At 44.0% G+C, this 24,756-nt stretch overlaps 1 protein-coding gene across 1 annotated transcript in view; it reads left to right on the plus strand.

The window, feature by feature from the left end:
• Positions 1-24,756, plus strand: part of LOC146184449 (uncharacterized) — a 153,403-nt gene that overhangs the window by 71,359 nt on the left and 57,288 nt on the right. Inside the window, exon 3 of the mRNA XM_084608543.1 lies at positions 5,130-5,257. Within this exon, the coding sequence (XP_084464669.1) occupies positions 5,130-5,257 (128 nt within the window). The remainder of the gene's footprint in view (positions 1-5,129; positions 5,258-24,756) is intronic.

A 24,756-nucleotide genomic window follows, 5' to 3' on the forward strand; every position in this document is an offset into this window, starting at 1 on the left:
AATCATACTTTACAGAAGGAAGGTGGGTTCCTCGCTTGTGCGGCTAACAGGATTCCTCCACCGCACGGAGAGAGTGTATCTCGAGAAAGGAAGGGCTGGAATGGGGAAGAGAGCGGAAAGTGTGCGCAATGAGCTATAAAAAAGAACGAAAAAGAACATACAGTAGAGGTGAAGGGATGGGGTGTGAAATGCCAACGAGACGGACTTGAACTGTAGCAGCGCTGCTTGCAGACGTGCGTTTTTCTCCCTGACCAGTCACCAACAACGCACCATAGCATGACAGAGAAGCAACGCGATGCAACGGAATCAACTCAGGACGCGAGTTGCAGATGCAGACGCCCCGAACAGTTCCTCTGCGGCGCGCGCGCTTCTGATGCGCTCCTAGAACTGACAGCGCCACTTACTCTTTTTATTGTTCCGGCGACCACCTCGCTTTCATTGCCACGCGCTAGAAACGACACATTTCTCAATTATTGAACACTATCATAGTACTGACTGCAACCATCTCAAACATATCAGCTTAACCCCGGTAGTGGGCTGTCGAGTCAAGGCCACAGCTAATTTTATTCATTCAAACAACGATTGAGAGCGCTACAATAGCGGCGCTTGAATGTGTTAATCACGTCATATTTTTTGTTTTGAGCTTGGAAAAAAGATACACGTGAGACCTTCTTTATAGAAAATAAATGGAATTGGGGTTTCAGGAGGTGCTCTCCAACTTTTCAAATCACTTTTATTATCCAAAGGTGTATACAATTTGATTTTTCTGGCTGATATCAAATGTTTCAGTTTTTAACCCTTGGCTAAAGTGAGCATACACCCCGGTATATGCTTAAATTTCCTTCTGTATGTAGATGCTGAGTCAACCGAAACAACACGCTTAATTGTTTTCGCTATGAATTTTTATGGTTTAGACTCTGCTTATTCATATTTCGAATCGTTGAGCAGTTGCTCGCTGTTGGCGTTTTATTTATGGGATTTGGCCAAAATAGCGATGCGCAATGCTGCTGTCAAAGTGAAGTCGTTAGCCGAGAACGCTTGAATTAATGAAAAGCTGTCAATATTTCTTGGCATTGAGGGAACTTAGCGATTACAGTCTTATGATAGTTGCAGTTTTCACTAGTGGATTATTGACTTGCTGGACTGTTTTGTTTGTTTCCAGCTATTCATTTCGCAGTTTTTTTCTGTGGTCAGATTAAACACGTCGCTTCTGCAGGAAACATTTTTATTCCGCGCATAATTAGCACTGAAATATTCAAGAATGTTTTTAATTAAAGCCATTTTATTTTGTTCTATTGCTAGATTTTTTCTAGTTCATATTGGATGCTGTCAATGAAGATTTCGCGTGAACATGCACAAAAAGACATCCTTGAACATATTACACAATATAAATTAATGGCCTGGATAATCATGATAGACAGTCACCAGGGTTGTCCAGCACAACTTTAACTGCTCGTGCCAATATTTACCATTACGAATGGTTATAGCAAACAAGACGCCATTGCTCGGCGCACCGGAGATTCGAGCCAGGTCAGGGCAGGCGCACACTGCACGTGACCTTAAGCGAAATCCGATTGAATTCGCGCATTCTCCAGGTTTATGCTAACAGCATTGTGATTACATGCATGCCTGTGAAGCTAGTCGAGGAGCGGCCGTGGGGGACTCATGAGACTCCTCAGGTGACAGCGATAGCAGCATGTCGTTTCCCACCACTTTTCTCTCCCAGCAGGCGTTGGATAGAGCCTTTTTTTAAGATTATTTTTCTTGGGGCGTGCTTTGACACGTACGCAGCACAGTAAGAAAAATGGTCTTAAACGCACCAGACAGACGCATCGGTCTCGATAGTTCATTCGTAGTGCATTCACAGTTTCGCCATATAGAACGTCCTGTAGCTGATGTTATATGAATTCTGTTGAAGTGCAGCTGTGCACTCGCAGATGGCAGCATTGAAATCTAGCATTGATACTCCTTGTTCTTGGAATAGTGAGTCATTTTGGAAACACCTTGCACGGTTGTGCCTGCTTTTACAGCCCACTAAAAAACAAAAACACTACTCTTCTGTGTGGCTCGTCAAACACCCTCAAGTGGGAATCGTGCAAGACACCCGCATCATGCATGCAGTGGAGGTATCAAGCACGCATGTCATACGCCGGCATGATGTGCAAGCGTCAGAGAGCGCAACCCATTCGGATTACATCTTCTGGCAGCTTCAACGCTTCCCATACGTTTCGCGCAGCGTTAGTCACTTTTCACGCGTTCTAGGCACTGTAGCCTCGATAAACCTATGTAAAAAATTGGGTTCCACAAGCAGCATCACATACTGGAATATATACCTCCGTTTATAGAAATAATGCAGGTTTCAAAAATAATTATCAATTGCTAACACTGTTTCAAGCAATCATACCTGGTGAAAATTCTCAAAAGGATTAATTCTACACATTGAGCACATTTGCTAGCAATTTTCAGAACCTTTTCCTGCCCCCTTTATTATCACAAAAATACACATATATTGCATTTGACAGCGTTGCTTGCATCAAATGTAGTCTCAAAAGAAAGAATTTTAGTTATTTGCTTGTGGATACTTAGGTTGCAATTAGACGTCCACAAATCATTGGTGAATAATATTTAAGAAAATTAGGGGGGAATACATATTAGGTTTGAATTTTATGCATAAAGAAGTTTCAACTGATGTTTATTGATTAAAATATGCTGGACTTCCCACAGAATGAACAGCAGGATATTATGTGACAAGGGAGAATTAATTGAATTTGCATGAGAACCGTCGGCATAGCTGTCCGAGGGCATGGATAAAGGAAGACCTTTAAGTGAGGCATTTGTCATGCAGGGGAGAAACATTGGTAGATAATCAACAATTTAGTTTGCAGTTTACTCAGGAATTCTCATTTTGACAAAGCGCTCATCTTTACGTTCAGTTTTTGGGTTGTTTTCGATTCTTGCCTCTTCTTGAGCACGGCCTTGAATGATATCTAAATGCGCTATTCTTATGTGTTTTTTCTTCCAGGTGGCAGTTCAGGCGGATCTTTACAAAGAAGAAATAGAAGAGATTCGAAGCGAAATGAGAAAAATGAAATTTAGGTGTGTGTTTTGGGCTCTTCACACATTTATATTCTAAAAAAAAAACACTAATCTATTTCTTCTGATATGAATTAGGCTGCCCTGCATAAGTCAAGGATATGGTTTACTGAGCATACATTTTAGCTAGACACCTCTACCATGCCATATTATTGTCTTAACTGAGTAATTTAAAGCGTTACAAGTTCAATGCTGGGTATTATTTATTAGGTCTTGAAATAAGCAATCGCTGATGCGAACTCTTAGATTAAAATTTCGTTTTTTCTTAAGAGGGTTGATGTGAGAGATTATCTAGAAATAAACAGTTTATTAATCTCCAACATTTCAACAACATATAAAAATAGCTTTCTCATATGAGATATCTGCCTTGTTACTGAAAGCATTAAATATTTACAGCCTCCTGTGTATAGTGTGTCCTTTTGTGGGGTTAAATTTGTTGCCCTGCCACTCAACTGGACGCGTGGAGGGGGAAAGGAATTTTCCCCTAACCAAACCCATGAAGATCTATAGCCTAGGAAACGTTTTGGCAACGTTTAGTATCATTTCTTCGCAAGTAGCGGGAATATCTAGCGATTTTGTCTACCCTTGTTAGTACTGCTTAAAATGAGTTTTATCACAACTATGAACAGCAGCTAGCCTGTTTATTCCGCAATTCAGTGACGCAGAGTTGATGCCACCAGTCATTTGAGGCGTATTAACATGATAGTACTAAAGACCCCTTCTTCAGAAAATTTGCCGTCGGTGTTGAAGAAAAACATCCCAGACGGCTCTGGTAGTGGGATATGTCCGTGCACTGATTGCTGCCGGCCTTGATGTCACAAGGACGCGTGATGTGGCGAAGGTGTCGGCGGTAGGAGTGTCCGGCGAATTATCTTATCTAAGTGGGTGCTATTGGAGGCAATTACCCGACAACCCACCTAATTACCTCAAACTTGGAAACGAAGTCCCAAGGACAGAGGTCGCGTTTTAGAGGATAAGAAGCGGCAAACATTGTGTATTTGATCCATCTGTACACCTAAGCAAACTGATGAACCGGCTGGTGATATCATCCCCCAAAACTGCCCTTTACCACCAACGAATCCTAACATTTTGATTGCCACAGCAGTAACGTAAAGACGATCCATTTCAGCTGCTCTGAACAGTTGTCTGATGCGTTGCTGAATTTGGGTTCCGGACTGCTTAATATAAACAAAATCATGCCGCCACAGCGAGGGAAGAGTGTGCACGTTAAATAAAAATGCATGAGTGAACGAACCATCAAACCAACCCAGCTGCCGCGGCAGCGCTAGCAGGAGCGCCGCAACGCGGCTGCTGGTGATGACCGTGGCTACTAACCTAGTTGTAATGTTTGTTCGGATGCCAGAATTCGGGCATTCGTGGCTATCAGCATAACGTCAGGAGTCATTTCAAAGGTTAGTTATTGGCATGTGTTGGCGTGTATGGAATAAAACGAAAATACAATTGTCCATATCTTAAACAATTCATTTTCAAAGAGTGGAAGAAAAAGTCTCGAAAAACATGCTTCCTCTGTAGAAGTCTAAACGTGCGCCGCATGTTATTGTATATATGACTTGAACTTAAATATACATCTGCTCCTGATAAGCATTTATGCATACTGCTGCACTTTGTATACTTTGTTTTCATTTTTTGTGTCCACCTTTCCAACGACTTAGAAAAAAATACCGCAGTATTAATAAATAAATACACAAAGCTCATGAGTGAGTTTACACACCCTTAAATACAATCCACGAAAGAGTATCTTCTGAATATCTACAAACCGGCTACTTTAATGAATATAGCTCTCAATATTAAAACAATGTTGACAAATGAGATTGAACAGTGGGACAATTTGTGGACGTCCTCTAGATAGGGTAATCAAGGCTGGCTAACTGGAGCAAATATCTCGGTCGTTTATTTCCAGCGATTGGGGGGAAAGCCTTTGAACTTAGTGGCTTATCGAATGTGGTGGTTCCCTTATGCTCTTTGTGGTTGTAATTGAACAAGTGCAACTGGGTGACGGTTTTGGTCTTGTGCAGTGTGGATGCCACTGTGGAGGCAGTCAGGAACATTGAGGCCAAGATGAAGCGGAAGGAAAAGGAAGCTAAAAAAACGGAGGTGCTCCTGAAAGCAACCATTCGGGGGCTGCTGAACAGCGTGTACATGGGTACGATACTCCTTGCCATACGCGTGCGGTGTTTCGAAAATTTTGAATGTTACGCACAACGCGAGTGCTTGTTTGTTTTTCTATTGAATAAAATTATTCTTTTGAAGAAAATTGGGGGGTTATATGGATGCAGCTGACACACGACCGGGTTGTTTGAAGGGATTTGGGAGTGCGTTGGGTGTAGCCAGGTTCCTGCTGCGGCTGATAATGATAATTTAGTTTAGAAGCTTTATTTCCTGCAAAAACAGATATGTGAAATTTCGCCGAGGCACTTTGTCTTAGCTTCCTAGAACAGTACTCATTCTGCAAGCATTTTGTGCTAGCCCAAGTCGCCTTACAGGTATTGCTTGCATGAGAGTTCTCTTTGGCCTCTGCATCTTTCTATGTATATCAGCTTTTAGCGTGATACCATGGAATGTCAAAGCAGTTATGGAGGGCACGTTTGCAACACTCTCTTACTGTTTTTAAATGGCAGCGAGCTGTTGTGAAACAGAACAGAAATATTGGCATATATAGATGGCTTTTCAAAAGGGAAGAAATTCATTCCTGTAGCAATTTATAATTTATATTGGCAAAGTAAGTCACAATATGTGCTAATGACGGCGCTTTGCCGTGTTCACACTTCGCCACTCTGCGTGGCCATTCCTCTAGTTGATCACTGGGGGCCGCTAATAATAAGCCTCAGTACAGCAGAAAGCTAACAGAGAAGCATGTTTTTAAAGTTTCAGGCACCTTCGTTTTGCTTTGTAATATCTAATAAATAGCCATTACGTCTTGCCTTTTGTCATGTTGCGACCCTCCGATCATCGTGCTCGCATATATCGCATATATAGTATGTCCTTAAGCAGAGTCAGAAAAGCCGTCAATGCGAACAAAATTTGAAACTGTTCTGGGATAGCCAAAAGCAAAGAAATTCTTTAAGAGCAGCCAAATATCTTTACAGCTCTGTAGAGAAAAGAAGTCCTTCATGTGTATCATAAAAACGCTTATTGACAGACTAATGTTAAAAGCGATTGCTTGCCTCTCATTCTTGGCAACAGAATAAGTTAACAATACTGTGGCACTACACATAAACTGGAACCTTTTTTGCTCCATTCAGCGGCCAGAGGTACAAAGTATCCCATAAACACGTTTTCACTTAGTTACCAATCTAAAAAAGCTTTAATGAAACACTTCAGTAATATCAACTTTCTATGCAGCTACACCGTCCAGACTACGGCAAATATATCCTGAGCACTTGAATGTCCGCGGTGGCCTGTGGAATATAAAATGGGCTCATATAACCAATCCACAAATCATACCTGCAAAATGGCCCCATAAGAATGCTCCAGCAGAACAAATTTAATGCAGCTAACATGCATTGCACGCACTTTTCACAAAAACACTCTACAATCAAATCATGGTTACAATTCTTTGTGCTCATTTGTGTTGGTAACGACTGGCATGACCTTTTTCGCTTTCATGATGGATGGATCTCGGTAAATCCCCAGTGTATTAGGACGTTTTTATTCACGGACATGCTCATCATTGGAGTATATATGCCCTCATTCTTTATAATTTAAGTCGCCAATACAGTGCTCCCGTTATGGTACATCATTGGTTAGGGCTTTTGCTGGTGAGCCAATTAGCATGCGGGTGCAATTTGCCTCAGCGGCCAGTTTTGATGGAGGCAAAATGCATGAGCCTTTGTACTGTGCGGTGTCATTACCTGTCAAAGCGCCTCTGTCGGTTGTAATCACCAGGGGCCTCCAATGTAGTTCCTCACACCTGCTATTAATTCATCAAACTCGTACTATTGTGCCATGGAATATGCACAGTACATGGTGAATATAGTTCTCGTGGGTGCGCACGTAACAATTAGAATCTCGGGGATAATCTCTTGGTGTCACAGAAGATGTTCATATCTTCCAAAATTCTTAAGATACAAACCAAACAAAATATATGTGCATTATTGTGAGACGTCCATATGCTCAAATACTTTTTTAGCCGCCAGATCTCCATTCCATCACACACTATCGAGATACCAATCCATAACCTGCATGACACAGATTAGCGCTCGAGGTCAATGCCTAGTCTCACGCGACCGGAAATCACAAAATAGGTGTTGAGCAGTAAACGTGATACTAAAAGATTTAATCATGTAATATCTGTTCTGAAGCTCACATTTGACGATGAATATTAAGAACACTGAAAATGTTCAAGATTTTATAAGAACCACAAGTCAAGAGTACTTTTGAACAATTTGAGCAGTTTTGAGCATGTTCTGGAGGACATTTTTGAACATTTTGGCGGCAGCGGCAGCTTCGTGCGCACTGCTTCATACACTTCTTTCGCTTGCGCAGAATATTATCTGGCTATACAAGCATACTGTGTGACTATACAAACATCTGCACGTTCCCGCTTATCCATAGCACCTGGTCCGGATATCGTCATCTGACAGTGCCTTCGCAATTCACCAGGTGGCGATCTTGAAGCGATAAGCTTCACCACGAGGGTCAGAGTCAAGCTTCGCGCATGCCGTATGTCGTATGCTTTATGTAGTATGCCGCGACCGAGTGACCTCACAGCCAAGGCCAGCTGCGCAGCCACCTCGCCAAGCTCCGCCGGCGTTGCAGATGCCCATATGAACCCATGCATTTGGAGGTTATCGTAACTATCACTAACCATCAATTACTAGTTACGGTGTGTTTACCTAACACTAATAAGACATTAACTAGTACTCAGAACGTGCAAGCCATGGTTAACTATCACTAACCAATATTAATGTTAAGATGTTTCGAGACGTCCATAGCTGTCACGTGGTGATGGCATTGGCAGTGACGTCACGACCGGATAAGACGTCATCATGACGTCCCATCCGGTGATTTATAAAACCTGAAAGTAATATGACGTCGCATCTGGTCACGACGTCATGACTGGTGGTGACGTCACCAGGAGAATCACGCATATACGAAGCTGACCTCGCCAGGTGTTCCATCCCTGTGTACTTGTGGCGTCTTTCATTTGGGGCAGCCTCGAAAGTTGCACCATAGTGGATATATAGAAATAGACAAAAACGAGTTGCGTCCCTCAATTAGGGCGACGTCAGTGATGTTACGTCACCGATCTGCCATCTGCTATGAGTAATAAGCGGGAACCAGCGCGCTCCAATGCCGCCGGACGGCGCTTCTTTGCCTTGCGGGAGTAACAATGCTGCGCCTTTCCTTTCCTGTTAACGAATTATAGAACGCTGCCTCGACGGAGTGGTGCAGTGGTACGACGTCCGACCACTATGCCGGAGACCCGGGTTCGATCCCGACCGCGGCGACTAAAGTCTGATGGAGGCGAAACGAAGAGGCATCCGTGTGCTGTGCGATGTGAGCGCACGTTAGAGATCCCAAAGTGGTGGTCGAAATTACTCTGTAGCTCTCCACTACGGCTCCTCTTTCTCTCTATACACTTTCACTCGACCTTCCTCTCTTCCCTAACGGCACGGTTCAGGTGTCTACAGAAAGAAGTGTGACAGATATTGTGCATTTCCCTTCCCGTGAATTATTTATAAATTATATAGATATATATATATATATATATATATATATATATATATATATATATATATATATATATATATATATATATATATATATATATATATATATATATATATAATTTGACAAAGGCAGGACCCCGGCCGAAAATTTTTCTACCGTGCGTCATCGCCTTTACATTTATATGTATGTATATATATAAATTTATAGAGAGAGAGAAAGAGAAGTAGAGCGAAGTGTACTCTTCATTTAAAGAAACATCTTATTTTACTCCATGTTGCGACCACAAGCTGGCCTTCATCAGGAGTGCGAATGTATAATATGCGGGTAGGTTATAAAGGCGAACAGCGGAAAAGAAACAGGTGGCGGAGAGGTACAGAGGGCTTATCAGGAGAGAAGTGCAATAGTATTGTAGTGGTGGTTGTTGTAAAAAGCAAAACATAAAAAAGCATGCGCAGGTGGGGAGTGCCAAACCATTCAGGTAAAGTGCAGGTGGGGGTTTAAAAAAAGAAGAGAGAAAAAAGGAGAGAAGGAAAGAGGACACATGGAAGAAAGCACGGTAATAGGTATGACTGCAAGCGACGAAAGCAGGAATTATGTGGCCTTAATTGTGTGTATGGTGGGGGAGGCTGACATTCCCTCAAGCTACTGGCAGTAAGCTTGACTTGACAGTTTTTGTGAGTTTGACGGAGGAATTTAGGGAGTAACTGAACTTTGAAGTGGAGAAAGAATACCAGGGCTCTCATTTATACCGGCCTGCAGGGCATTAATTTTAAAAATTAAGTACGATTCTTGTTGTTCCCGTTCGTGGTTGCTAAGAAAGCCGCTCTGGGGCAGGATAACTTTGAGTTTGTCGAATTCGTGACTTTCTGTTGAAGGTGTTTGAACAAGGGAAGGTGGGGGAGAAATTTAGTGTGCGCGCGATCGTTTGTTGAATTGAATTTGGAAGGGGTTCTCGGTCTGCCCTATGTATTGTATTTGACATCCGCCACATTTGAGCATGCATACCTCGTTCCTGTAGTCACAAGTCAAGTTTCCGCGAAAGGAGTATTTAAAACCAGAGTGTGGGCTCTTTGCTGTGGTCGTTGTTTGCATGTGTTTGCCAACTTGGTATCCATTTTTTCCGCATGGCAAGGAATCCACAGGATCTGCTTTATCGACAGTAGAGTTGGCTACATAATTTTGTAAATTTTGTGGTCGTCTTTATGCAACCCGCGTATCCATAGGAAAAATTTTGGAGAAGAGATCACTTTGTTCGACGATGTTAAAGTATGTTTCATTATTTTAATAATATTCGGAAAGTTGTTTGCGAGAGTTAAGATGAGATTTGAGCAGTGTTCATTGTTTGCTTCCGGCCGGCCTCTCCAAACATTCCATGCGATAAATTAATCCCGCTTTTCGAATGGCCTAATCAATGATAAGGGGCAGATAGTGGTGGTGTTCCAGTACCTCCCGCATACGGTTGGAATTTTCCGCAAAATCTTTGAGCATGAGGAGATTCGTTTGAATCTTATTGCCCTAGAGTAAGGAATTGGTTTGGTTTGTGGAGTTTAACGTTCCAAAGCGACTCAGACTATGAGATGCCGCAGTGGAGGACTCCAGAAATTTCGACCACCTGGGGTTCTTTAACATGCACTGACAATGCACAACACACGCGCGCCTTGCTTTTCGCCCGCACCGAAATGCGGTCGCCGAGGCTGGGTTCGATTCTGCGTCCTAGGGAAAAGTAGGACAGCGCCATAACCACTGCGCCACCCCGGCGGGTAGTAAGGAATTGATGTTTAGCAGTGGCGCGGGTGGCAGCTTTTAAAATGAAGGTATTGTCTGTCCTGAGTTTTCTGTAGAGACTGGTGATTAGTGCACATTCTTCAAATTGAATTATTACGTCCAGTACGTTAATTTGAGTGGAGGAGTAGGTATGTGTGAATGAGATGTTAGTATATATGTTGGTAAATGAGGTAATAAATCGGATGAGTTCGTGCTCGTTTTCTCTACTTATGATAAATACATCGTCTAGAAAGTGTTTATAAAAACCGGGTTTTTTGGGTATGACCGTACAAGCCCGATTCAATGTGGTCCATGAATGTGTTGGCATAGTATGGCGCCATTTTCGTTCCCATGGCTGTAACACTGGTTTGTATGTAATACGAGTTTGAATTCGAAGGAATTGAGTTTTAGAAGATTAGCGAGTGACACGATGGCGGTTGGGTTAGGGAAGTTTGGGGCTTTGTGTTTTTCATATGATGCTGTCAGAGTTTGGATCCTGTCCCCGTGTGGAATGTTCGTGTAAAGGGACACCAAGTCAAGGGTCACTAAAAGGGCACCTTTGGAGACAGTAAATCTAGATAACTCTTTCAGGAAGTGATTAGTGTCGCGTATGTACGATGTATGCTTACGAGGTATATATTTGACGAGGGAATCGATGTAGTTAGATATTGGTTCTGTTAGCGTGCCAATGGCGGACATGATTGGTCGACTGGGATGATTTTCTTTGTGCCCTTTCGGTAGCATGTAGAAACGCCCTGGGGACGCACCTATTGTCTCTAGTACCTTACGCACTCGCCGTGGTATTTCCTCTGTCTCCCTGAGCTGCTTTAGAGTTTGTGTTATAATTTCCTGGTGTTCGGCCGCAGGATCTGATGGAAGTAATTTATAGAAATTTGGTTGTTGAGTTGGCGATATCCCTCGTTAATGTACTCGTCTGTGTTTAAAATCACTACACCATCTCCTTTATCGGCAGATTTGATGACAGAGTCCGTTCGTTGGCTAAGTGATTCTAAGGCGTTACGTTGTTTCTTCGAAATGTTAGATGGTCCGGGTTTGTAAGTGTCGAAAGCGCGAATAATGTTCCGCTGTACAGCTTTTATGTACAGGCTCAAATGCTTTTCCCTACCATGTCTAGGGGTCCACTGTTCCCGAGACTGGGGAAGTGAGAATTATTGCTAGGTTTTTGGAAAAAAATATTCCTGTAGTCTTAGGGTTCGCGAAAAATTGTCTAGATCCTTAAGTAATTTGCATTCGTTATATCGTCCCATATTTGGGCAAAATTTTAAGCCACGGGATAGGAGTGCTTTTTATTCAGGGGTAAGTGTTACGTTCGAGAGGTTAATAATGTTCTGTTGAAAGTGCGGTCTGTCCGGTGTTTGGTTAGAATGGTTTAGGTGGGTTTCTGAGTCCTTATAAATCTTTATTATTTATCCTTGTGAATAGATTGATTTATACTATTACTGGTTTGTGGTGTCCCGCCATTCTCGAGGTTTATGTGAAAAGAGACGTTATCTCTGAAATTTTTTACACTTCTTAGTCCAAATTTCTGCATTTCTGCCCTGGAAGACCTGCAGCTTATTAGCCTAAGTTGTTGATAGTGTCATGTTGTGACGAACCAGCCCCTCCTCCCAACTCAGTGATGCCAACGTCTCCTCGCAGTGATCTATGGTTATTTTCAAATGGTAAAGTGGGGGATGTATTGTGAAGTTCTTCGCTCCAAGCTAATTTACGGGCATTTGAAAAGTCCATTGAAGGAGTTAAATCTACAGAAAGGCCTTTCGGTACCATATTTGATTGGAGATATATCTTAAGGGTTTTTACATGAAGCTGGTGTCTGATTCGTTTGTCTATAATATTTATGATTTTTAAGAAATGCTTGGAGTGCGCGGCATCATCTGAGGAGGGAGTAGCAGGCGGGCGAGTTCGGTCAGCTCGTCAGTCCCACTTAATCCGCTGGACTAAGCCACAGCGTCCCCTGAGGTCATACCTTTGTTTCGGTGTAGCGGCGCTCTCTGGCTGGTCGTTTCCAATGAAAGAAGATTGGTGGTGTCCTGCTGTTTCCCTTGGAGTGGGCGTGACGTCATTTCCAATGTCCTGCATAGCGGGTGAAGCTTGCTGGGATCCACGTGTTGTAGCTGAGACTGAACCCATCCGTGATCGGGGCCTCGTCGACGTGGAAACCAGTGACGTACTGCCTTGCACAGCGGGCGTCGGTGGTAGGGACGAGTGCTTTGATGATGGGCATGTCTGGTTATGCGGTGTGGGATCTTCTGTGGTTGTTCGCGATGATTTGGCGGCTGCTGGACGCGAAGTGAAATGCGGTGATTGTGGAGATGGCAGAAGAAATTGGCGAGGGGGTGTTTCTGCCTTTGTTAGTGTGGCGTAGCCTCAACCTCTAGGTGGTAGGTTCTATGAGGTGCGCCGGCATTTCAGCCCAGATGTATGCCCTTGGTTGATCAGGTGCTCTGTTTCCTCAATAGTCGGGACATCTCGAGTTGCGGGTGGACTGACTTCATCATTTTTTTTTTGGCACGTGACCTCAGCACGGCTGGCAACTATTCGGGTAGTTTGCTCCATGGTAGGTTGGTGGCTCTTATCGGGTGTTGGCAGGTGGTCTTGCGATGGGGCCATGCAGTTCCGTTGAGCACTGAGGAGGAGGTTGAAGATATTCCAGGCGAGCACCGAAACTCCCCCAAAGCATGGTTGCACTAAATCAGCAGCCAGAACTTTGGTAGCGGGAAAGGCCTCAATGGAATGGTATAGGTAGAAAAAATTTTCGCTTTAAGAACACAACTCAATGAGTCCGTTGTTGAACTTCATGGCGCGTTGATCAAATTTTTCCACCATTCGCCATATCCCGAAACTTCGCCGGTGATTAGGGGCCCGCACTAGCACCAAAGTGGCATATACTACCGCGATTTCAGGCCGTGTGGTGCGAATGAGCTTCAGCGTTTCCGCGTAGTGGGTGAGGCACCGTCGGTACTTGTACGGTAGCGGTCATCATCATCATCATCATCCGCCTGACTATACCCACTGCAGGGCGAAGGCCTCCCCCATATTTCTCCACTTAACCTGGTTCTGTGCTAGCTGCATCCATTTGACCCCTGCCAACTTCTTAACCTCATCCGCCCACCTAATTTTCTGCCGCCCCCTGCTACCCTTTCCTTCCCTTGGAATCCAGTTTGTTAGCCTAAGCGACCATCGGTTATCCTCTCTTCGCACTACAAGTCCTGCCCAGGCACATTTCTTCTCCCTAATTTCCACTAGAATGTCGGTAACTTGAGTTATTTCTCTGACTCACTCTGCCCGCTTCTTATTTCTAAATGTTACCCCTACCATTTTTCGTTCCATAGACCTATGGGTTGTCCTCAACTTAAGTAGAACTCTCTTGGTTAGCCTCCACGTTTCAGCCCCATAGGTGAGTACAGGTAAGATGCAACTGTTATATCCTTTCTTCTTTAGCGATACCGGTAAGCTGCTAGTCATAATCTGTGAGTGCTTGCCAAATGCGCTCCATCCCAATCTTATTCTTCTCGTTATTTCCTTTTCATGGTCCGGATCTGCGGTTACTACCTGTCCTAAGTAGACATATTCGCTTAATACTTCCAGTACTTCGTTACCTAATGTAAACTGCTGTTCCTTGCCGAGGCTGTTGAACATTACCTTAGTCTTCTGCATATTTTTTTGCAACCTACCTTTCTAGTTTTCCTGTGTATAGGCCACCAATAATTGTTTGCAGTTCATCCCCCGAGTTGCTTAGCAAGGCAATGTCATCACTAAATTGCAGAATACTGAGGTATTATCAATCTACCCTTATCCCTAGCTGTTCCCATTCCAAGTCTCTGAATACTTCCTCTAAGCAAGCTGTGAATAGTACTGGAGAGATTGTGTCTCCTTGCCTAACACCTTTCTTTATGGGAATTTTGTTACTTTCTTTGTGCAGAACTATTGCTGCTGTGCAGCAATTATATATATCTTCCAACACCTTCACGTACGATTCGTCTACCTCCTGATTTCGCAATGCCTGCATCACCGCCGAGGTTTCAACTGAGTCAAATGCTTTTTCGTAATCAATGAATGCTATGTATAAGGGCTGGTTATATTCCGAGCATTTTTTTATCACCTGAGTGATGGTATGGATAGGATGGATAGTAGAGTACTGTTTCCGAAAACCTGCTTGATCCTTTGCTTGATTGCAGTCTAAGGTTGTCCTGGTTCTATTAGCGATTACCTTGGTAGGTACCTTATACGTAACAGACAGTTAGCTGAGCGGTCTGTAATCTTTAAGCTCCTTAAAGTCCCCTTTGTTTGGTGAGCAAATGAAGAATGAGTCCACTTACACTCGGAGGCACGAAGTCCAGGATGTTTCTTACGTCGATGATTTTGGCTCTTGGTTGTAATATGAAGGCTGGAGAGTATAAGCTTGATGCGTCGAAGTAGTTGTTGAGGTGATTTGTCTGGTAATCGCCAATTAGAAACCATGTTGGCGCGCTGAGTTGAAATTTCTATAAGATGTTCCTTGAATCGTTAGTGGCGGCCATTGAAGGTAGGATGCGAGAACAGTTAACGTACTTGGCCGCTTAAAAACTTATGGAGCGAAGTTTATTTAAAGAAACATTTTATTTTACTCGACATTTCGACCAGAAGCTGGTCTTCATCAGGAATGCGAAAGTGAACGCGGTTAGGTTATTAAAGCGAACAGCGGAAAAGAAACAGGTGGCGGAGCGGCAAAGTAAGAAAGAGGGCTTAGCAGCAGGGAAGTACAATGGTATTGTAGTGGTGGTTGGTGTAAAAAGCAAAACATAAAAAGGAGTTGCAGGTGGGGAGTGCTAAACCATGCAGGTAAAGTGCAGGTGGGGAATCAAAAAAAAAGAAAAAAGGAGAGAACGAAAGACCACACATGGGAAGTAAGCACAGTAATAGGTATGACCACAGGTTACGAAAGCAGGAATTGTGTGGCCTTCATTGTGTGTATGGTGGGGGATGCTGACATTCTTTCAAGCTATTGGCAGTAAGCTTGACTTGGCAGTTTGGCTGACCTTGAGGGAGGAATTTAGGGGATAATTGAACTTTGAAGTGGAGAAAGAACACCACGGCTCTCATTTATACCGCCCGTAGGGGATTAAATTTAAAAATTAAGTACGATTCTCGTTGTTCCCGTTAGTGGTTGCTATTGAAATCGTTATGGAGCATAATAACTTTGAGTTTGTCGAGTTCGTGACTTTTCTCTTGAAGGTGTTTCGACAGGGGAAGGTCAGAAGCGGTACAGAAGCTGGTCAAAACTTCGAGTAAAATAAAATGTTTCTTTAAATGAAGCGTATACTTCGCTCTATAATTGTTAAATCGGCCAAGTACGCTAAATGGTCTCGCATCCTTATTATGTATCTTTATACACGCCTGTGAACTTATTCGCGCTCGACATGGAAGCCAAGGAGAGTTCAGCTGCTGGCGAACGGCGCACAAAACTGGAGAAATTAACTTCTTCTGATCTCGAGGTAGCCACTGTTTCGCTACGTATATCCAGGCATAGCAGAGCTAAGCCGTCTTTCAATTTTTGTCCGGCGACGCTGCAAAATGAAGAGATTCAGCCACCATCGGAACATTTTGGCAGCGGTAACAGCTTCACGCGCACATGATATACTTCTTTCTCCTGTGTAGAATACTGTCCGGCTATACAAGCATCTGCACGTGCCTGCTTATCCACAGCACCTTCTCCGGCCATCGTCATCTGACCGTGCCGTCGAAATCCTCCAGGTGGCGATTTTCGTCTGGCGACACTGCAAACAGAAAAGATTCACCCACCATCGGAACACTTTGGCAGCCGCAACAGCTTCACGCGCACCACATCATGCACTTCTTTCGCCTGTGCAGGTTGGTCATCAAAAGTTCACTCGAGTTTTAGTAGTTTTGTCCTCTGCCGCTGCTGCCAAAGTCTAGCTGAAATTGTGCCTACTGTGTTGCAGTGTGCGTTCGTAATATCACGTTTCTATTTATGCTTAGTAATTATTCTGTAAAGTGCCAACATGCGCTGAACGTGCTAAAAGAATTGATAAAATTAAAGTAAAGTTCTTGAAAGAATCGGATCGGCTCGCTGATCAGATAGTAAAAAAAATGATGCTTAAACTGCAGACATCAGATTGTGAGAACTTGGACCGGAAGAAGCAAACAGAAATAAATTAAGCGTGAAATTTAAAAATGATTTGGCTGATGAGCTGCGGAATGAAAAGACCACTCGGTTATCGAAAACAAGAATCTCTGGTCTGAAAACAGTAGCCTGTCTCGGAAAGTCGACGACAGATAACCGCCAAAGCTTCTCGTCCTTTGTATTTTTTTCCAGAGGAATTTTAAAAGCCCTCTCAGGTACTAAAAGAAACATTATATATAACAAATGTCAGGCCTGTATTAGAATATGCTTGTGTAGCATGGGACCCTTTCGCGGGCGCCCTCATTGACAAGTTCGAAAGGGTACACAAAATCGCTGCAAGGTTTGTGACTAGCAATTATAATTCCAGTTTAAAGAGCTATGAAATTCGTGATCGTATTGGTTGGAACACTTTAAAAGCCCGAGGGAAAATCTGCAGGCTGAAGTTATTGTACAGCATTTACAATGATTGTACCGGTAATAATAAAAACACTTATCTAAAAGCCATATTGCATTTCGGAGAGACTTGACAACATAAAAAAGATGAGGAGTTATCGACGCCGCATTATTGTATTTAATTATTCGTTTTTTCCTAACACAGTTCTCAACTTTCTTAATATTCTGAATGATGTAGTTTCTGCACCTGACTTCCAAAATGCTGTAGAGATGGTTTTGTGATATATTTCTTCCGGGTCTCGTGCGTTTACTAGCGCTGTGTTGACATATGTTATGTGATCGCTTATACTGCTTGTGAATTCATTTAGTGTTTTTTAGTGTGTTGTGTTACGTTGCTGACAATTTACCCAATATCTTCTTTGCATGTGTTATTGTGTGTAATTATATCCCCCTATAATAATGCCTCAAGGGCGCTGCAGTACTTACAATAAATAAATAGATAAATAAAGATACGTAGATCAGTACTTGACGATTAACAATGTGGAGATCAGAGATCAGGGAGTTTCCCTGCACTCAAGAATGCATCACTGTTATGCAGGCATTTGGCAACCAATTTTGATGCTCACTCTCACCTCCTGATCTCAATATTGTGGATCATTTTACAACATAAAATAAAGACAGGGAAAATGTTCTTGTCGCTTTTGTTTTACCACAAAAAGGACCGAGTTCATTGGTACGATTTACAGGGCAAGGCTCTCTCTGAAGGACACCGGCTTCTATGCCAACACTAGCCCCATTTTTTAATGACCACCTCAGCCAGCGAAACAAAGTGCTTTTTGCTAAATCCTCCGCGCTAAAGGCGGCGAACAAATGGTAGTATATGCGGACAGATAATTGCCAAATAAAGGAACAAAGACACCTGACGGTGATGTTCGAATTCCGGAAGAGTCGCATCTGCCGCAACTCAAGTAATAACGTTCGCATCCAACTTCATGTCATTTTTAATACATAGCCACCATGGTCGTCTCATTTCACAGAAGCACAGGTAAAACGCTCATCTAGCGCCAGTATTTTTAATTTCAACGCCCGTAGTCTTCCTAAACACTGATGATTTCCAACACATTTCTGAATTAGGCAAGTCTTTTTGGTTATTGCCATCTTTGAAACTGGGTATATGATGCGCACAGAGACCTATATTGTTTAAGTTCTTATTGAAGCGAAAAGCTTCACTACGTGGGTCAGAGCTGAGCTTCACGTATGTCGTATGTCGTATGCGGTATGCCGCGACCGAGGGACATCACAAACAAGGCCAGGTGCGCAGCCACTTCGCCAAGTTTCGCCGGTGTTGCAGATACCCATAGGAACCCATGCATTTGGAGGTCATCGTAACTATCACTAACCATCACTTACTAGTTAAGGGGTGTTTAACTAACACTAATCAGACATCAACTAGCACTCAGAAAGTGAACGCCATGGTTAACTATCACTAATTAATAGTAATGGTTAGACATTTCGAGACGTCCATAGCTGTCACATGGTGATGTCATCGGCAGTGACGTCATGACAGAATGTGACGTCATAATGATGACACATGCGGTCATGTATAACCGGAAGTGGTAATTACGTCACATCCGGTCATGATGTCATGACTGGCGGCGACGTCACCAGGAGATTCACGAATATATGAAGCTGACCCCGCCGGGCGTTCCATTCCTGTGTCCGTGCGGCGCCTTTCATTTGTCGCTTCCTCAAACGCCGCACCACAGAGCATATATACAAATACACTAAGGAAGGGTTACGTCATTCAATTAGGGTGAAGTCAAGGATGTGACATCATTGATCTGCCTTCAGCTACGAGGAATAAGCGGGAACGAGTGCGCTCCAGCGCCACCGGACGGCGCTTCTTGCCTTCCGCAAGTGACGGATGCTGCGCCTTTGCTTTCCTTGTAAACGAATTATAGAACGCCGCCCCGCTGGAGTGAAACAGTGGTAAGACGCCCGACCACTGTGCCGGAGTCCCGGGTTCGATCCCGACCGTCGCGGCCACGTTTCAACGAAGGCGAAATGAAGCGGTGTCCGTATGCTGTGCGATGTCAGCGCACACTAAAGATCCCGAGGTGGTCGAAATTACTCCGTAGCCCTCACTACGGCACCTTTTTGTCTCTATCCACTTTTATTCCCACCTTCCTCTTCCCTTACGGCGCTGTTCAGGTGTCCACAGAAACAAGTGCGACAGATACTGCACCTTTCAGTTCTCGTGAACCAATTATAAATTATATATATATATATATATATATATATATATATATATATATATATATATATATGGTTGGTTTGTGGGGTTTAACGTCCCAAAGCAACTCAGTCTATGAGAGACGCCGTAGTGGAGGACTCCGGAAATTTCGACCACCTGGGGTTCTTTAACGTGCACTGACATCGCACAGCACACGGGCGCCTTGCTTTTCGCCTCCATAGAAGAGCGGCTGCTGAGGCCGGGATTCGATCCCGCGTCCTTGGGAACAGTAGTCCAGCGCCGTAACCGCTGCGCCACCCCGGCGGGGTACATATATATATATATATATATATATATGAAGGAAAGAAGCCAACAGTCGGCGAGGCCGAGGAAAGCGTTGGGGATGATACTTTGTCTTTTTTTTAATGTTTACTTGAATAATCACAGAAATTAGTGTATTCCCCTTCCTCATTTCCCATTCCTCATTTCCCCTTGATTGATCTGCTTGTAGCTTACGGGGGTCTCGGTTCTGGCAGTCTTGAAGCCATAGGTAGCGCAAGAGGGTTCTAGCACAGCTTTCACCCTCGCTCTTGATCACGTTCTACGTGACCCTGGCGGTAACAAAGGACGTCCCACGTCCGCCGCTATGGCAGAGGGTGGCGCTGGTGAATACTCTCAAGGTTCGTCTACAGACAACATAAATGCCCAAGAAAGTAGCAGGGGGACAGCGGCCGATGTAGCTCAGTTGGAAGAGCACCGGACGCGTTATTCGGAGGTCGTGGGTTCGGATCCCGCCATCGGCACGTTGTTTTTTCTTCTACTTTGTGTCTAATTATCTTTCCCCTAAACAGATTACATTACTAATTTCTGTGATTATTCAAGTAAACATTAAAAAAAAGACATAAAGTATCGTCCCCAACGCTTTCCTCGGCCTCGCCGACTGTTGGCTTCTTTCCTTCATGTATTATAACAAGCACCCTCATTTCCCCTTGATTGATCTGCTTGTAGCTTACGGGGGTCTCGGTTCTGGCAGTCTTGAAGCCATAGGTAGCGTAAGAGGGTTCTAGCACAGCTTTCACCCTCGCTCTTGATCACGTTCTACGTGACGCTGGCGGTAACAAAGGACGTTCCACGACCGCCGCTATGGCAGAGGGTGGCGCTGGTCAACACTCTCAAGGTTCGTATACAGACAACATAAATACCCAAGAAAGTAACAGGGGGGACAGCGGTCGATGTAGCTCAGTTGGAAGAGCACCGGACGCGTTATTCGGAGGTCGTGGGTTCGGATCCCGCCATCGGCACGTTGTTTTTTCTTCTACTTTGTGTCTAATAATCTTTCCCCTAAACAGATTACATTACTAATTTCTGTGATTATTCAAGTGAACATTAAAAAAAAGCCAAAGTATCATCCCCAACGCTTTCCTCAACCTCGCCGACTGTTGACTTCTTTCCTTCATGTATTATAACGAGCACCCTCATTTCCCCTTGATTGATCTGCTTGTAGCTTACGGGGGCCTCGGTTCTGGCAGTCTTGAAGCCATAGGTAGCGTAAGAGGGTTCTAGCACAGCTTTCACCCTCGCTCTTGATCACGCTCTACGTGACGCTGGCGGTAACAAAGGACGTCCCACGTCCGCCGCTATGGCAGAGGGTGGCGCTGGTGAACACTCTCAAGGTTCGTATACAGACAACATAAATACCCAAGAAAGTAGCAGGGGGGACAGCGGCCGATGTAGCTCAGTTGGAAGAGCACCGGACGCGTTATTCGGAGGTCGTGGGTTCGGATCCCGCCATCGGCACGTTGTTTTTTCTTCTACTTTGTGTCTAATTATCTTTCCCCTAAACAGATTACATCACTAATTTCTGTGATTATTCAAGTAAACATTAAAAAAAAAAGACATAAAGTGTCATCCCCAACGCTTTCCTTGGCCTCGCCGACTGTTGACTTCTTCCCTTCATGTATTATAACGAGCACCCTCATTTCCCCTGGATTGATCTGCTTGTAGCTTACGGGGGTCTCGGTTCTGGCAGTCTTGAAGCCAAAAGTAGCGTAAGAGGGTTCTAGCACAGCTTTCACCCTCGCTCTTGATCACGTTCTACGTGACGCTGGCGGTAACAAAGGTCGTCCCACGTCCGCTGCTATGGCAGAGGGTGGCGCTGGTGAACACTCTCAAGGTTCGTCTACAGACAACATAAATGCCCAAGAAAGTAGCAGGGGGACAGCGGCCGATGTAGCTCAGTTGGAAGAGCACCGGACGCGTTATTCGGAGGTCGTGGGTTCGGATCCCGCCATCGGCACGTTGTTTTTTCTTCTACTTTGTGTCTAATTATCTTTCCCCTAAACAGATTGCATTACTAATTTCTGTGATTATTCAAGTAAACATTAAAAAAAAGACATAAAGTATCGTCCCCAACGCTTTCCTCGGCCTCGCCGACTGTTGGCTTCTTTCCTTCATGTATTATAACAAGCACCCTCATTTCCCCTTGATTGATCTGCTTGTAGCTTACGGGGGTCTCGGTTCTGGCAGTCTTGAAGCCATAGGTAGCGTAAGAGGGTTCTAGCACAGCTTTCACCCTCGCTCTTGATCACGTTCTACGTGACGCTGGCGGTAACAAAGGACGTTCCACGACCGCCGCTATGGCAGAGGGTTGCGCTGGTGAACACTCTCAAGGTTCGTATACAGACAACATAAATACCCAAGAAACTAACAGGAGGGACAGCGGTCGATGTAGCTCAGTTGGAAGAGCACCGGACGCGTTATTCAGAGGTCGTGGGTTCGGATCCAACCATCGGCACGTTGTTTTTTCTTCTACTTTGTGTCTAATTATCTTTCCCCTAAACAGATTACATTACTAATTTCTGTGATTATTCAAGTGAACATTAAAAAAAAGCCAAAGTATCATCCCCAACGCTTTCCTCAACCTCGCCGACTGTTGACTTCTTTCCTTCATGTATTATAACGAGCACCCTCATTTCCCCTTGATTGATCTGCTTGTAGCTTACGGGGGCCTCGGTTCTGGCAGTCTTGAAGCCATAGGTAGCGTAAGAGGGTTCTAGCACAGCTTTCACCCTCGCTCTTGATCACGTTCTACGTGACGCTGGAGGTAACAAAGGTCGTCCCACGTCCGCTGCTATGACAGAGGGTGGCGCTGGTGAACACTCTCAAGGTTCGTATTCAGACAACATAAATACCCAAGAAAGTAGCAGGGGGGACAGCGGCCGATGTAGCTCAGTTGGAAGAGCACCAGACGAGTTATTCGGAGGTCGTGGGTTCGGATCCCGCCATCGGCACGTTGTGTTTTCTTCTACTTTGTGTCTAATTATCTTTCCCCTAAACAGATTACATCACTAATTTCTGTGATTATTCAAGTAAACATTAAAAAAAAGACATAAAGTATCATCCCCAACGCTTTCCTCGGCCTCGCCGACTGTTGACTTCTTTCCTTCATGTATTATAACGAGCACCCTGATTTCCCCTTGATTGATCTGCTTGTAGCTTACGGAGGTCTCGGTTCTGACAGTCTTGAAGCCATAGGTAGCGTAAGAGGGTTCTAGCACAGCTTTCACCCTCGCTCTTGATCACGTTCTACGTGACGCTGGCGGTAACAAAGGACGTCCCACGTCCGCCGCTATGGCAGAGGGTGGCGCTGGTGAACACTCTCAAGGTTCGTATACAGACAACATAAATACCCAAAAAATTAGCAGGGGGGACAGCGGCCGATGTAGCTCAGTTGGAAGAGCACCGGACGCGTTATTCGGAGGTCGTGGGTTCGGATCCCGCCATCGGCACGTAGTTTTTCTTCTACTTTGTGTCTAATTATCTTCCCCCTAAACAGATTACATTACTAATTTCTGTGATGATCCAAGTAAACATTAAAAAAAAGACATAAAGTATCATCCCCAACGCTTTCCTCGGCCTCGCCGACTGTTGGCTTCTTTCCTTCATGTATTATAACGAGCACCCTCATTTCCCCTTGATTGATCTATATATATATATATATATATATATATATATATATATATATATATATATAATTTGCCACCTGGCGCTCCTGACGCAAGCAGCACACCACATTGGACAAACAATGTTGCAGTACTGTAAAACACTGGCATCTATATTGTACCAACATAGGATTTTCTGAAAATTACTACTTTTTCCGACATTGGACCATCATTCATACCAACATTGTACCAACTTACATCCACTTTGGCACAACAAACATGGGCTTATTGCTGAATTTCGCATCATTATCTAAGTTCGACAACCTCTCTAATTCTATGGAATTCCCATGATTGGAAAACTAGTGGCTTAACCCTCATCATGGTTTTCCATCCATGCCTCATCATAAACCAATGGCTTATCCTACATGGGCGCATCACTGTGTTTTCCATACTTGCTCCATCATAAACCACAAGATTATCCTACATGGACATATCCCTGGTTTTCTCATTTATGTCCGATATACAACAGGCATGTAAGGAATTTTAAGCAGTATTAAATACATGCAGCCGCTCATACTATTGGTTGTACCTCTGGATTTTGCAATTTTATGCTAAAGAGCAACGCACATACTCAAAAGGAAGAAAAATGTTTATTGTCTTTCAATACAATTGTACTTGCTCGCCTGCGGACACAGCATCCAGATGAGGTCTAGGGGAGGGAGGGTGCCTGCGAGTGAGTGGAAGGGGCCACGGGGGAGGGTGCTTGGGCGAGGGTGGAAGGGGCCTCTGGGGAGGGCTGTTGTTCTAGGGGTGGAGGGCATGCACAGGCCCACAGTGCAGGGGGGTGTCCCTGCACTGGCATGTGGTGCCACCGTGGTGGAGGGATGAAGGCATCTGCAAATTGCCTCTTCCTACCACCCCCCTATCACAGGAACCTGCGAATAAAGCCCAGCGCTTCGCTGGTATTCACCCTCAGCTTCTCCAAAATGGTATCTGCAGAAAATAAATGCCGTAAGGAACAATTCTCAATAACACTCCACAAACACAAAAATAATGCACATTAGTTAATGAAGGATATAATAGGAAATAAAAACGGGTTTGACCATTAAGAAATGATATATGAGAGTGCCATATATATATTAATTTAAATCACCTGGAGCCTTTTAACGTATATTAATGATGCACACAATACTGCTTTGTTTGAAGTTAACCTCCATTTATAATTTTGACACAAATAAGCAACAAAAATTGCTGAAAGAGCCTCCTATTAAATAAGAAGTCTGGCCTCTCATTATGATCAAACCACCTTGCCCTTGCTAAATAGCATCACAGGTGGCCGGTTAATAGGACATGTGACTTCTAATTCATAACAGGTAGACATCACTCTTTCGAGGGGCATTTTCAACTTCGATTAGTGGCATCAATGATACAGCTTCAGATATTTGGCATTAAAATAAAATTACACAAGCAAGATATGAACTTTCTATAATCAG

This window comes from Amblyomma maculatum, chromosome 7, assembly GCF_055883805.1.
Source record: "Amblyomma maculatum isolate TAMU_Amacu chromosome 7, ASM5588380v1, whole genome shotgun sequence".
Classification (NCBI taxonomy): domain Eukaryota; kingdom Metazoa; phylum Arthropoda; class Arachnida; order Ixodida; family Ixodidae; genus Amblyomma; species Amblyomma maculatum.